Source organism: Leptonychotes weddellii, chromosome 2 (genome assembly GCF_054177405.1).
Source record: "Leptonychotes weddellii isolate Sample4059 chromosome 2, ASM5417740v2, whole genome shotgun sequence".
NCBI lineage: Eukaryota > Metazoa > Chordata > Mammalia > Carnivora > Phocidae > Leptonychotes > Leptonychotes weddellii.
In genome coordinates this window covers 45,606,957-45,621,826 of record NC_138370.1, presented here as the reverse complement: position 1 = coordinate 45,621,826, position 14,870 = coordinate 45,606,957, and the positions used below count along the sequence as shown (strand labels likewise).

The window sequence follows — 14,870 nt, the reverse complement described above, 5'->3', positions numbered from 1 at the left end:
AACAACGAATCATGGAACACTACATCAAAAATTAATGATGTAATGTATGGTGATTAACATAACATAATAAAATAAAAAAAAATGAGAAATAGAGAGTCTGCTAAATCAACACTTTGAAGCACCCTTAGTTTCTCAAATTTAAAGGGTTTTTTCCCTTTTTATGACTTATGTTTAGATAGTACTTTGCTCCATCATATAAAGGAAGATCAGTATAGTTTTACTTACTCCAAAATTCCATAGAACTTCATCATATCCTTAATATGATCCTTATATTCTATATATTGTCCCATGTTTTCTTCTTTCTCAATGGATTCGAGGATGGGTGTATTAACAAAGCCTGGGCAAATGGCATTCAGTCTAACACCACTGTTCATGAGATTAGCTGCCATCTGTGGATTAGAAGTAGAAGGTTGCAGGTTTCAGTTGCTTTGTAAATGTATACCATGGGACACACTGATAATTAAAACCATTTCAAAGACTCTGGTGATCCTTCTAGTGATCTAACAATGACAATGTTAAGGTTGACTGGTAGCAGAAAATGAAAGAATAGGGCGCCTGGGTGGCTCAGTCGTTAAGCGTCTGCCTTCAGCTCAGGTCATGATCCCAGGGTCCTGGGATCGAGTCCCACATCAGGTTCCCTGCCCAGCAGGAAGGCTGTTTCTCCCTCTCCCACTCCCCCTGCTTGTGTTCCTGCTCTTGCTATCCCTCTCTCTGTCAAATAAATAAATAAAATCTTAAAAAAAAAAAGAAAAAAGAAAATAAAAGAATACATACCTAAAGTATCAAATTAATTCTGGAAAGCCTCAGCTAATTAATTCTTTAAAAATCAATATTGCTGGGAAACTCCTGAAAATACTTGATTATCTAAGCTGCTCTTATCTACTGAACTCTGCAGGAAGCTAAACGTAAAAAGCCGAGGCTCAGAATCAATATCTCTCAAGTTTGCTTTTAAAGATTAGGATTGTATATCAAGAGACTATTTCTTTAAAAAATACTGTTAGTGGAACGTTTGGGACTCTGATTGATTATAAAGATACTCTTGATAATATGCACTATGTGGAAGGCAATTTAAGTATTTTCAGACTAGCATTCTTTGGCTTAATTTCAATCTATTGATTTTATTTGAACTGTTTATAAAACAAAATGTAGTCAATTATTTTTGGATTCCATTAACTTACTGCTAAAGTTCATTTGTAACCCCCAAAATCAACAATCATGGATCTTTTGTGGTCATTTATGGACAAGCACAGAGCAAATGTTCCAACTAAGATCAAAAAGATGTTCTTGCTTCAGCTCTTACACTATAAACAAATGTCCTCTTTGTGATATATTTAGTCTATGTTTTTCCCATTTTTGTGCCTTTTGTTGGTGACTTTGCTATGTAAAACACCTCCCAAGCATAGTGGTGAAGTGCTGTTCAGTGTTCCTAAGTGAGGGAAGGCTGTGATATACCTTACAGAGAAAATTCATATGTTAGATAAGCTTCATGCAGGCATGAGGTGTAAATGCTGTTGGTCATGTTAATACATATCAAATACAATACATATTAAATGGGCTGTCTTTACATAGAAATATACATAAGACTAGACTATGTATGGATTGGTTGCTCAAAATGCTGTAACCAGAGGCTCAAAGGAACTAAACCCCATATTTCCCCGAGGAGCAACAGTTCAATATTCTCTACTGCAGTGTTGGCAAGTGATTTGATAGAGCTAACTACCACAAATAATGAGAATTGACTGTACAGATTTACATTCTTGTCATTGTAAATAGGAGATTTTTGGTATTTAAAAATTATTTATTTTTTTATTTAAATTCAATTAGCCAACATATGGTAGATCATTAGTTTTTGGTGTAATGTTCAATGATTCATTAGTTGCATATAACACTCAGTGTTCATCAGAATTATTTTGTTTTGTAATAGCTTTATGTGTTCCTTAAAAGTTGAATTAAAGATTAAATCTCTGCAAAGTAAATAAAAAATTTCCAATCAACTTGAATTAAGAGCATGAGAGCTGCTTATCTTCCTTTTTGACTGAACATTTACCGTTCATGCATCTACTTTCTTTCTCCCCATCTCTTCTCTATCTTTTTCTGTCTGGTCCCTCTCTTTGTCTCACCTAGATTAATCACAGCAGAGATTCCCCCAACTCTTTTATCCCCTTCTACACCTGTCCTCTCTAATGCATTCTCTTAACAGCAGCCAGAATGGTCTGAAAATGGAAACCTGATCTTGTCACTCCTTTGCATAAAAGACCCACTGATGCTTGCATTTCGAATCAAAGCTCATTTCTGGGGCCCATAAGCTGCTTTTTGTCTGGCTCTGGCTTCTGACTTTCCCCTTGCTCCTCAGGTTCCATTCAGAATGCCTCCTTTCGGTTAATAAAAAGGCAAGCATTCCTCTGTACACCCGTCACCCGAGGCCCCGTGGAGACGTCATCCTTGACTACTCTCTCTGGTAAATTCTGGTCCCATCCCTCTGTGCTCGCCTTTTTATCGTATCTCCAGTGATAAGTGATACCTAAAACACACTACATATTCTACTCAAGGAGGCCTAAAGTTAATAAATTTTTAAATTTGGAGTCAATTTTAAAAATAAAGAGTGTCTTACCCCCCCCTTTTTTTTTACCCTTAGGATATTTTTCCATAATGCATCTGTGTTTAGGACCAACTTCATTTTTATTTATTTTTATTTTTTAAGATTTTATTTATTTGACAGAGAGAGACACAGCGAGAGAGGGAACACAGGCAGGGGGATTGGGAGAGAGAGAAGCAGGCTTCCTGTGGAGCAGGGAGCCCGATGCGGGGCTCGATCCCAGGACCCCGGGATCATGACCCGAGCCGAAGGCAGACGCTTAATGACTGAGCCACCCAGGTGCCCCTTCCAACTTCATTTTTAAAAGATCTCTTCTTCACTTGCTCCTTGATGTGATCTGAAAACCATCTTTTATAACAAAGATTAAAGGAAAATTTACTTTTCTCTCTTTAACCCAGATGTACTGAATTCTGAATTTCTTCCCCTCTGCTTTATAGAACTCATGTTTCATATATGCACAGAAGGAAAACAAGAGATACTGTGGTTGTTAGGTCCTCACCGCTGCTGAGCGTGTGAATCCAATTATGCCGTGCTTTGAAGCACAATAAACAGGCTGTTGGGCCACAGGCATGAGCCCTGAAACAAACAAAAAATTTACACAATTTCACTAAAAAATAAGCAGATAAAAATCCAATAATTGCTATGCGATTGAGTAATTCATGCCTATTCCATTTGAAGCTTATTCTACAAAATACACTACAATAATTACCAGACATTTTTCCTTCCATGATTTCTACTATACTGGCCAGAATTGATGTTATGTGAGTTACAGCCCAGGAATGAAGCCGAGAGTGATAGGTAAGTCCTTCTGTCTCCCTGACCCTCTGTCAAGAGAAGTAAATATTATCTGAAACATAAACAGAATCACCTTTAAACCCAGTAAGTTACCACCAATTTTCAGTTGTTAAGTCTTGATTTTAAAAAGTGTCTATTCTTCATTTTGTAAGACTTCCAAATGGCTTCCAAGTTTCTGAAGGGAGTCTTGGAGATGACTTGTCTTTGCTATAAATTAGTATGCGTTTCCCCATCGCCTATTGTACTGAATGGTGCCTCTAAAGTGTTTAAGAAAAGTCAAAGTAACTTCTTTTGATTTTGAGCTGTAGGAGATGCCTAGATCTTCCTGCCCATGACTTAGGTAAAGAAAGCCAGAAATTAAAAAAAGAAAAGAAAAGAAAACCAGAAATAAGAATGTATGATCCTATTTTATTTCATTTCATAATTATGTACTCTAACAGAATTCAAGCAATTTTAGAATTGGTTTAATTTTCCACATATACACAATAGTAACTGCTCGGATGTATGATTAAATTCATGGCTTGCAGAAACACTAGTATTGTAGCACACACAGCATCTTTTCTCCCCTACCTCCTGGCCCAACCCCCCAAAAGAAACAAAACAACAGGAAAAACCTTTTACTGAACTGTTACTATCAAGTTTATTTCTCATCATTATCAATTCTCTAATCAACAGTGACACTTTAAACCAGAGCCATGCGTATTTTTCAGTTTTTAACAGATTTCCCCCATTAACTCATTTTAACATTTTTTAAATTTGTGATATCTGAGTCAAGCAACAGTGATCTCTGATTACTATAATGTTATTAATATCAAATGTCACGTTAATAATACTAAATTATTCTGCTGAGACACGTTCATCTCCACCCAGCTAACTAGTCCCAGAGCACCACCAATCAGTCGAGCGTGTTGTGTCGAAGTTCAGCAATAAATGCAGACCTTAACCACTCCCTGGGTGCCTGCCAGGTCTCAATTTATAAAGTATGTTTGCTCAAGAGCAGTTTAAATCCCTGAGGATGGTAGATCACACATAGTGCGTCCACCCAGTGATTTCAAAGTACTGTACCATGTGGCTCTCTTGTTGTTGTCGTGCTTGTTGTTTCTTAGCTTAAGTAAAATGTGTAAGTTAATTAAGTTCATCGGTGTCAGTCAACAAGAATTTATGATGCCTCCACAGGGTACACAGGTGTGTTAGGGGTTGGGGACAAAGGGAATAAGTAGGTGCAGCCAGACATTGCTGCTGCTTGCTCTTCTAAGTTAGTCGTTGTTTTGCCTCTCCTTAAAGGTTTACGAGACAAAGGCAGTTGGTTGGAGGATGGTGTTCACGGACTGCAGGAAATGCAGAATGAACCTTAGTTAGAGATAAGCTGACGCAGCCACAGAAACAAAAAAGCACAAGGACACCGTTCATAAATGTTGTCAAAGATGAATTCGGAATGAATTTCTGTCACTTGTGCGAAGGTACTGAACTTCTGAACCCAAGCTAGTTCAAAGTGTCACAGAAGTGAAATAAATCAAATAGTGTTAGGTTGGTTCCATCTAAGAAGCAAGCACAAAACACAGACGTTCCTCTAAAGACACAATTGTAAAGGCGACCAGAATGTGAAAAATTTGTTTGCATTTTTAAAGTGGCATTCGGTTTTATGAATCTTGTTAACATTATGATGACATTTTCACTGCTATCCTGCAAAATGTCTATTTATGCATTGCTTTCACTTTCTGATATTAGATCAAAGCCTGTATAAATCAGTATCAGACATTCAGAAATCGTGTCCTTTTCTATTTTTTTACAGCTTTATTGAGGTATAACGGACACACAATAAACCACATATATTTAAAGTGTACAGTTTGATAAGTTCTGACATATGTATACACCCATGAAACCATGACCACAATCAAGATAATGAACATATCCATCACCTAAAAGTCTCCTCGTGCCCCTTTGTCATCTCTTCCTTCTGCTTTTCCCCTCCCTCTAGGCAAACACTGATCTGCTTTGTGTCACTGTAGTTTGCCTTTTCTAGAAGTTTATACAAATGTAATCATATATTGTAAACTCTTTTGGTCTGACTTCTTTCACTCGGGATAATTATTATGAGCTTTATCCATGCTGTAGTGTGTATCAATAGCTCATTTTTCCTTTCTTTTTTTTCTGAATAGTATTCCACTGTACGGATATACCCATCAGTTACATATACATTCATCTGTTGATAGATATCTGGATTGTTTCCACTTTTAGGGTATTACAGATTAAGGGAATTCTTTTTTTTCAGTTACTTAAGCAAGTCGTAGTTAACTTAGTTAAATACAGATTTTTTTTCTTTATCTTCCCATACATATAGATTTTCACTGTTGCTTCTTATGTTTCAAACAGGTAGGGTGGGTTAGTGATCCGCAGTGCTTTCCCCCTAGCTTGCCAATGGACAATCCAGGTGGAAATTTACTATCTGTACCTCAGTTTGCTATTGTGAAAAGAAGACTAAATGGGTAGAGAAAGGCTTTTTTTTTTTTTTTAAGGTTTTTGTTTTTCTTTTTAACAATGATTTTGTTCTGAATATTTCAGAAATCCAACATTTTCTATTGGATCTCAAGAGCCACTTTTCTTTTACACACAATGCTATTGCTATTGTGGTCTAGCTTCAGTATTTTTAACTGTACTTCTGTTACTTACCTTAGCCCTAAAACACTAATATATGTTGTTTCTGTGTGCTTCAAATAAAAATGTATTCTGAGGCTGGGAATCAGGGTCAGCAGGTAGAATTGTGCAGGGTGTGTATGTTATGACTCTGGAAACACCATTAACATGGTAGTGTAAATTTTGCCCTCCCCCGCCCCCAAATTCCTGCAGTTTACAACCTACACAACCAGACATGGCAGCCGTCTCTGGTAGAGGAGGATGACCAAACAAAAGAGACTGCGAAGGAAGAACCAGTAGAGGTAGGAAGAAGACAAGCTAAGCACCGTGTCATAGAAATTAAAGATAGTATTCTAAGAAGCCTACAGTGGTCACTGTGATCAAGTGCAGAATCAAATGAGAATCATTCCTCCTGAGATATGAACATGTCTCAGTATCACTTATCTAAAAGTAATACCCTTGGTCTCACATTTTCCTCCAGCTACAATTCCATATCTCTTGACAACACAAAGTACTGAAAAGAGTTACTCTATTCACTGTCTCAACTCTCCTTGCTTCCCATTTGCTGCACAACTCACTCTACTTGGGCTTCCATCTCACTGCTCCAATCAAACATCTCATGACCAACACTTTCTTATACTATTTAACCACTCAAAAATGTCCTTTTAATCAAAGTGGTCAAGAGGGATGATATACCATAGTAGTTTGGACTTTGGGTGCCATGATGGCTGAATTAAAAAAAAAAAAATTTTTTTCAGGGAGGACTTTTTTTAAATCTTTTTAAAAATTTATTTGAGAAACAGAATGCGTGCAAGCACAAGCAGGGGGGTGGCAGAGGGAGAGGAAGAGGCAGACTCCCTGCTGAGCAGGGAGCCTGATGCGGGGCTCGATCCCAGGACCCCGGGATCATGACCTGAGCTGAAGGCAGACCCTTAACTGACTGAGCCACCCAAGCGCCCCCCGAGTTCAAATTTTGAATCCACCACAATGAGCTATGTGACCTTTGAAGAAGTGCTGGCTACCAAGGTGTTTTTCTTCTGTGAACCAGAGCCATCATAGTAGCTGCTGAGCCTCCAATGAGCTAATTTACATAAAATACTTCAAGTAGCGCCTGGCACATAATAAACTCTACTATTTGCTATTATTTTATATAAATATTTTCCTTAAGAGGAAACATCCCCAAATCTTGTTTTATAGACTTATTTATCCACATTATGTCTTTTTGTGAGAATGTACATTTTGAACTAAAATGCCACAAATCTGGTCCAGTGTCCTAACTTTCTTTGGTTTCTGAACCGTGGCAAACTGTGGGCTATTAATCCTGATTGAAGAGGATTTACAGAAGTACATTCATTTAAGATCTGTGTGTTTAGTACCTTTCAAGTACAAGGTATAGGGAAGTAGTCTTTAAAATATACTCTATTGAGGGGCGCCTGGGTGGCTCAGTCGGTTAAGCGTCTGCCTTCGGCTCAGGTCATGATCCCAGGGTCCTGGGATCGAGCCCCTCATCGGGCTCCCTGCTCAGTGGGGAGCCTGCTTCTCCCTCTGCCTCTGCCCCTGCTTGTGTTCACTCACTCTCTCTCTCAAATAAATAAAATAATATATACTCCATTGAAACGTGTCAGACTAATGGGAAGACCCCTGGTGCAGTGGGAGAGTAGAAATTCATTGGCTGAACTGCTAGATCGGTGCCCGTCATCCAACTTCAAGGGACTTTTGCCAGTATTAGGACTACAGGACCAGCTGCTGTACTTAATTTGGGTTTTTAACATCTTGCAAATTAACACCTATATGCACAGGGTCTTCATGTTAACGGACTTAAGAACAACAACAAAACAAAGGATTATGGCAACGAGACGGCAGTCTCCAAAGAAATGACATTTTGCTTAATATTGTGAGACATTTCTTATTAGTGTTTAAAAATGGATACCTTATATTTAAAATTTAAGGTCAAGAATAGAGTTTTTATCTCTAAAACTCTCTATCTCTAAACCCTCTAAAACTTTTATCTCTAATACTCTAGACCCAGCATGGTGCAAAGTTCACTTACAGAATCCCAAAATGACTTTCTCTAAAATATAACATGTCTAGTTAGTTACAGGATTATGTTTATCATAACAATAGATTTAGAAAAAAAATCAATAGGAGAAATTCTAGCCACAAAATAGAGAAATCGTTTCTACAACTGCTCAGGATAATACCACCAAATAGCCACTGACTGATGAGATAATTACAAAGAAAAATTTAAATACCTGAAAATTACATATGCAATTACAGAACATACAAGGAAGTCATTTAGAAAAATATAATTTCCATTTCCACATTTGTTCTTCCATCTTTAATATTCTTTCTGGCCATATTTGCAACAGATAGCTTTAATCTCTACATCTTGTAGGATGTAAAAAAATCCAAAAGGATTTTGTGCAAAAAACTGAAATCTGTTCGGACAGGAATTGTACTGGATCCCCAAACCGATTTTCTTTTAAGTGGATAGAAGCCATATGAAATAGATTACAGAGAAGCACTAAAGAAATTCAACTTAGGAAAATAAATTGAGAATCTGAGGATACCAATCTTTGCATGATAAATTGTAGTTCAGCAGCTATGCCAAAAAGCAGGAATCTGAACCCCTCGCATTTTCTTTACAATCAAAAAGGAAACCATGTACCCACCTTTCTGTTTTTAACTATCACATCTCTAAGACAAAGGAAAAGGGAGAACTAGTGAGAAATCTGTTTATCTATATTCGTGCAGAAAGCTGACCAAAGTAATGGAGGCACTTCCTCATTATGTGATGTTCCACATAACAGAACACCTTATCTGATGCTGCTTTTTTCCCCCTAGGTATCATGTTTACCATTAACAAATCATGTTTTATTTATTTACCTATTTTATTTATTTTAAAGACTTATTTATTTACTTTAGAAAGAGAGAGAGAGCACGAGCAAGGAGGGGGAGGGGGAGAGGGGGAGAGGTGGAGGGAGAAGGAGGGGAAAGAATCCCAAGCAGACTCCCAGCTCAGCGGGGAGCCCTCCGCGGGAGTCGACTTCACCAGTCGAAGATCATGACCTGAACTGAAATCAAGAGGCAGATGCTTAACCGACTGACACACCCAGGCACCCCCAAATCATGTTTTAAAGTGTGACATGACATAAAAAGTGGTCTAAGCCCTCCTAAAACCATGACATCTTCTATAATAAAAATCTTTCCAGAAAGGCAATTTTGTTTGTTAAGAATTAACTTTATTAATTCTTAGAAAGTGGCTTCTAAAGTTGCACCAAAATTCTCCTTCCTAAAAGTTCAGGCTTTGCCTGTGCTGTGATCAAAAGAAACAGAGATGGGCTTCTGTAGCCACTCAGTGAATCTCCCTCTGCAAACTGGAAGCTAGCTGCTCAAAGTGTGGTCCAAGGACCAGCACCACAATTTCAGGACCCCTCCCAGACCTACTCAGTCAGAATTTACATCTAAACAAAATCCCTAGGTAATATCTATGCATATTAGATTCCAGAAGACTTATTCATTTCCTAATATGGCTAGGAAGCCCTAAGTCTTTTTATCCATTCCTCAAAAGGCCAACTTATCAATATTTCATCTTTCTTATTGATCCTTCTAGTCTGTGCCTTCTTAATAATTTTAAGCCATAAGACAGCAAAATGGACACCATGAAGAACGTTGCCAGTACAAAACGAGAAATGTGGCTCACATATTCCTAACAGCTGACATCTGACCAATAAAGATCCAGATACTGTAGGATCACTTAATCTATGACATACACTAATAACGGCAAAATAAAAGTTGTTGTTATTACTACTGCTAATTCTCACCACATTTTCCAAGTTATATATAGTTGTTCGACTATAAGTTGTAGGGACTTGGTAAAAGGTAAATGTGACATCATATAGCCAATAGTTTAGCACAATGCCTGTGACTTGGAAGTTGCTAAATATGTTAGGCCCCCTTCCTTGTATCAGGAATACTTGCAGAGGGTGGTACCACGTGATTCTTTTTACTTTCAGCCTAGAGATGAAAGAAGGTGATGAATATTTTAGCTCATCTGAAATTTCTGCTCTCTTGTGACATTCCAGTCCAACTACCGTTCTTCAGGCCATGGGAGACCCAGTGCCTTGAAATTCAGTATCATGTTTCTGTTTAAAAAGTCTATGTCACGCTAACCATTTGGTTCTGCCATGCTGATAAGAGATACTGATGTACAGCTCTTCAGGTAGAAATTTTGCCTAGTTACATCCATATCCCCCTTTTCCTTTCTGTACATGCTCAATGTATGCTTGATTAAGTTGAATCTGTTACTTAAAGCGGTATCTTTAGGACATCCACCTTAACACAAACTACGAGCTAATTATATCAGCTTAGATGAAACATATAGCTCAAGTAAGTATGATCCTGGGTTGATATTTAAGACATGCTGAAAAAAAAAATCTATGATTGTTTTCTTGAGACCCTACTGTTTTCAGAAAATAAGTTTTCTTATTTACGGTTTTTAATCTCAGTAAGTAAGACCCTAATGGGATCTCTCACAAAATGCCCCTGAGTGCCTGTCTCGGAGGCACAGAGAATGCTCCCAGTGAACACCAGGACCTCAGCAGCTGGGTATGTAGGTAGGTAGAGGCAGGATTAGCAGGCAGATTGCTTTTCCTGTGACAACTACTTCGTCCTTCCCACTGTTTGAAGCAACGAACTATATAAGAAGCACACTTGACTCTCACCGGATGTCTTGTGCTCAGAGCACAGCTGTTGAATGACCCGCCTTAAACCAGACTTCATGCTGATCTGTTGTTGTTCCTCTCAACTATTTTTTTGAATAGTTAAGGATGAATATGTCAACATGAGCACAGCTTTATATACTGTGTTTATAGACAGAAACTCCTAGAGAAGAGTCTAGGTTGTTAACAGTGCTCAGAACATCTTCTGGAGCTCCCAGCTGGCGCACACCCTTCCCTCAATACGCGGAGGAATCACTCTCTGCTTGACTCCTGTTTGTTAAACTTATTAATTGCATTTGATACTTGGTCTGCGTCAGTGGTCATTACTCATTAACTTCTCTGCCCAAACCAGTGTTTCAACTTAAGGTTTTACTGACAGTGAAGGACTCCAGTGAATCTATGTAAGAGATCGTGAGGGAAGACTGGTGGAATTCAACAGCACCCACAGCTAGTCCTTTAATAGAGGGACCAGTAGGGGGGAGATAGGAACAAATCTGAGGAAAGGAAGTTCGGAAAACACCTCTGGAAAACACAGAGGAAGCAAGCATTAGAAATATCTTTCCTAGATTTTGTCCTTTATACCTCAATAAAGCTGGGGGAAAAATACTTTGACTCTGGTAACTCCTCAAAGACTTTTTTGGTCATCTGGCCTCTCCCAACAGGCTATGACTTCAAGGTTTAAAACTGTTGGTAACATTTCTGGGGAAAATGTGAAGCCAGAGAGGTTCTCACTGATCTTTTTCTACTATTACAAAATCCCAAGTGTTTATCAAACCAATCTTATTGTGGGAAGAAGAGACGCTCTTGGGGATTGGATCGAATACAAGGCAATGCATCTTCATCCTCTTTGTGAGATGAAAGGACATTAGTGCCAAAGCCCGGGGTGGGAAGAGAGGTGGCAGGGCCTGCCTAGGTTGGCCAGTGACAACAAAGAAACAGTACAAAGGCATCAGGTATAGAGGTCAGGCATTATGGAGGGAGGGTACGTCTCTACATAAGGATGAAGGCACCACATTAAACAGAATGGACAAAGATGAGCTACGTAACCATTATAAGTAGAGTTACCCTGCTGGTTGGGAGGAATGTCAGGTGGAGAAGCAGTCTGGAATGCTATGATATTCATTAAATTGTAAGAGTGCCAGAAAGGTAATTTGAGACCAAAACGATCTTATCACTGAATTTGTATTTATTCACTGTTTCATCTGCATGATTAGAGAAAGATCCACACACGGTTCCAAATGTTGACTCTGAAACAGGTAAGAAGAGAATGAATACCCAGGGGTGGGTAGTGTGATAAAGCAAGCTCTTAGCCAAGAAAGCAAAGTGGACGTCTAATTGTAATCCTTAAATTGCGCTTCTCAATGACGTGTTTTGACTTGTGACTTTGGTAACCTCCTCAGATGTTTTCAGGGCTTTACTCTGTGTGTCAAATGGGGCAAAAGCTTAAGATATCACTGAGGTTTAGTTATGTGGTCTTGAGATTAAAGCGGTGCCCAGAAGGCCTGAAGATAACTAGCACATTTCACTGGTTTCATGGAGTTATAGGAAGTCAGTTTCTTTTACCTCACAGTTGGGCTAAACTAGTCACGGATGGAGAGCCAGATTAACAATCTCACGGACAGAAGAGTTAGATCACCTGGTGATTAAGACAGAAGAGGTCCTATATCAGGTTGCTTGCATGGGAATTTCAGCTTTACTGCTGCCTTGCTGTGTAAGCTTGTGCAAGATACTCAAATTCTCCTACCTTGATTTCCTTCTCTGTGAAATGGAGATTACAGAATCTACTTCATGGGGTGGTTGTATTAAATGAGGTAATATATACACGGTGCTTAAAATAGTATTGTGTAAACAGTAAGTGCTCAATGAATGTTGAGTGTGATGACATCTTTAAATATTTTTATTGGCCAAAAGGCAGTAGTACATTGCATTTTTTAATTATGCTCTGAGGCAAGTAAGCCCCCCGCCTTTTTTTTAAGCCTCCTCTTATGGTACAGAATGTCTCAAACAGAGTCCAAAATTGATCTAGCCCTAAGGCTTCCAGACTTCCTGAGAATGAAAGAAATGCCTCCAGTGACAGAAGGGCAAGGGGCTCCCTGGACAGGGTTCATGCTTCTTCAATCCTTGTTAGCCCTTTAGCTTCAAGACACAACCCATGGGATTATCTCTTGATCACCACCCCACGTTTTTCTACATTTCTACTTTTATTAAGATATCAAATATTTCTTGTTAATTCTCCAATCATTTATGTATTTTTTCCCTTATAATTTCATTTCAAAATGGTGCAGATGTAGCCTTGGCAATTTGCCTCTAGGGTTTCAGACTCCCAGAATCTACAATGTGGCTCTCTCTTGGGCCAAATATCTAAGCCTTGCCCATGCTCTCACCTTTTACCACATCCTCAGAATTGAAATGTTATCATTTATAAGTAGACATAACATTAGGAAAAATAACCAAGTTACCCTGAAAAACTTGTAGAACTGGTTCTATAATAACTTTAGGGATGTCGTTTTGTCTTTAAGCAACCCAGAAACCAAAATGCTAGTCTGTTTTCTGAGAACCTCTCAAGAAGGAGATTTCTAAGCCTCCCTTGGTTTGAAGAGTTTAAAGAGGATCATCTGACAATGAAGCCCAGAGGAAGGAGAAAGAACAAAGCTGAGAATCAGAGCTCTGATGTGGTCACAGGTGCTTGCACACCTGACCCCTGAAATACAACTGGAACTGGGAGGTGGGGCACAGGGGAGAGGCGGGGAACACCTGTTCTGAACACCTGTTCGGAAATTACGACGTGACTGAAACCAGATAATGTAAGGAAGTCTCCCTACTTTGGGACATGCAGAGTTTAGACGACTCACTGTCAATACTGGTCAGACTTCTAAAACTTCATAATTTCATTTGAACTACTGAAGAAGCACTGGTGATTTTTTTTCCCCCTAGAATTTTAGAAGTCAAGTCATCTGGTTAAGTTGCTCCAAAAGTTTCTGCCAAAGATTTATAGCCACTATTGAGTAATACGGTACCGGGTGGTATTAAATCCTACTGCCCTGAATAAAACAGAGTTTGGATTACACGTTGTGGCAAAGACTGTTAGCCGTCTAGGAATCCATTCTTTCCTTAGGCACCGAGCTAGATGACATTCTCAGACCCTCTTGTAGTTAGGTGAGCCATGAGGTCAAATTCTGTTCTGGAACCTGAACACAAGTGAGGCTGGGGGTAGAGGGGTTTAGAAAGGCAGCTTTGCCCCCCTACCCCGTGCTCTCTATTTTTGTTGCAGAGAAAGGAGTCCCCACCCCATCGTACCCCACCCCCACCAGCATAACTATGGAAGCTCCATGTCAAAGAGCTCAGCCAGCTAGTTTTCCCAATGACTGCACATAGAAGAGGCTCCTGGCAACAAGGATCTTGCCCGGGACTGATATATGAGTGAGAAATAAGCTTATACTATATTTAAGCCATTACATGTCTGGTTGTAAACTGTCAATGCAGGTTAGCATTGAAGGGTGGCAGAATAGGTCACCCCAAAATGTGTCATTTTGGCATAAGAATTATTTGGAGCTAAAGGCACTTGAAAAACAGCAGGTACAAGAAGGGCACTCCGACCTCTCCTTTTCCTCCTGAAAGCAGGTGATAAAACTCCCATGTAAAATATGTCCTTCCTATACCAGTAGGAAAGAAACATTCTTATCACCAGAGATGGGGAGTTGAGGCCAACGGAAATCTGTACAGACCTTGTTAAAATAACTCTCATCTTCCTTTAGGCCCCCTAAATATTTTAGTGGCTTTCCCACAATTACCTCTCTTTGTTCAACCTTGTTTATAAACGCTTAGGCCTAGCCATTCTTGGGGCTTGGTTTTCCTATGGGGGCTCTCACATACACGTAAAAATCTATACCCTTTTTTCCTGTTCATCTGTCTTATGTCGATTTAATTCTCAGGCCCAGCCAGAGACCCTAAGAAACTATAGGTAAAGCCTGGCCTCCCCTACAACAGATCCCAACTACTATATATGCCATATTTTTAAATTATATACTCCTTCTAAAATCACATGGGAGTAGAGATACCGTACTGTGTTTTAGCACTTTTTTACTTTGTCAAAGATGCTTTCATATGCATTACTGCTCAGTGCC

General features: G+C 39.1%; 1 protein-coding gene across 3 annotated transcripts in view; it reads right to left on the bottom strand.

Moving 5' to 3' along the window:
* The window catches only part of HPGD (15-hydroxyprostaglandin dehydrogenase), a 31,169-nt gene that overhangs the window by 3,488 nt on the left and 12,811 nt on the right, over nucleotides 1–14,870 (bottom strand). The window contains exons 5-6 of one of the 3 annotated variants that reach the window (XM_006729371.3): nucleotides 3,096–3,172; nucleotides 226–389 (exon numbers count right to left, since the gene is read on the bottom strand). In XM_006729371.3, coding sequence (XP_006729434.1) covers nucleotides 226–389; nucleotides 3,096–3,172 — 241 coding nt within the window. Of the gene's footprint in view, nucleotides 1–225; nucleotides 390–3,095; nucleotides 3,173–3,779; nucleotides 4,720–11,095; nucleotides 11,994–14,870 lie in introns of those variants that run through there. The other 2 variants (XM_081810890.1, XM_081810884.1) reach the window with 2 other exon arrangements.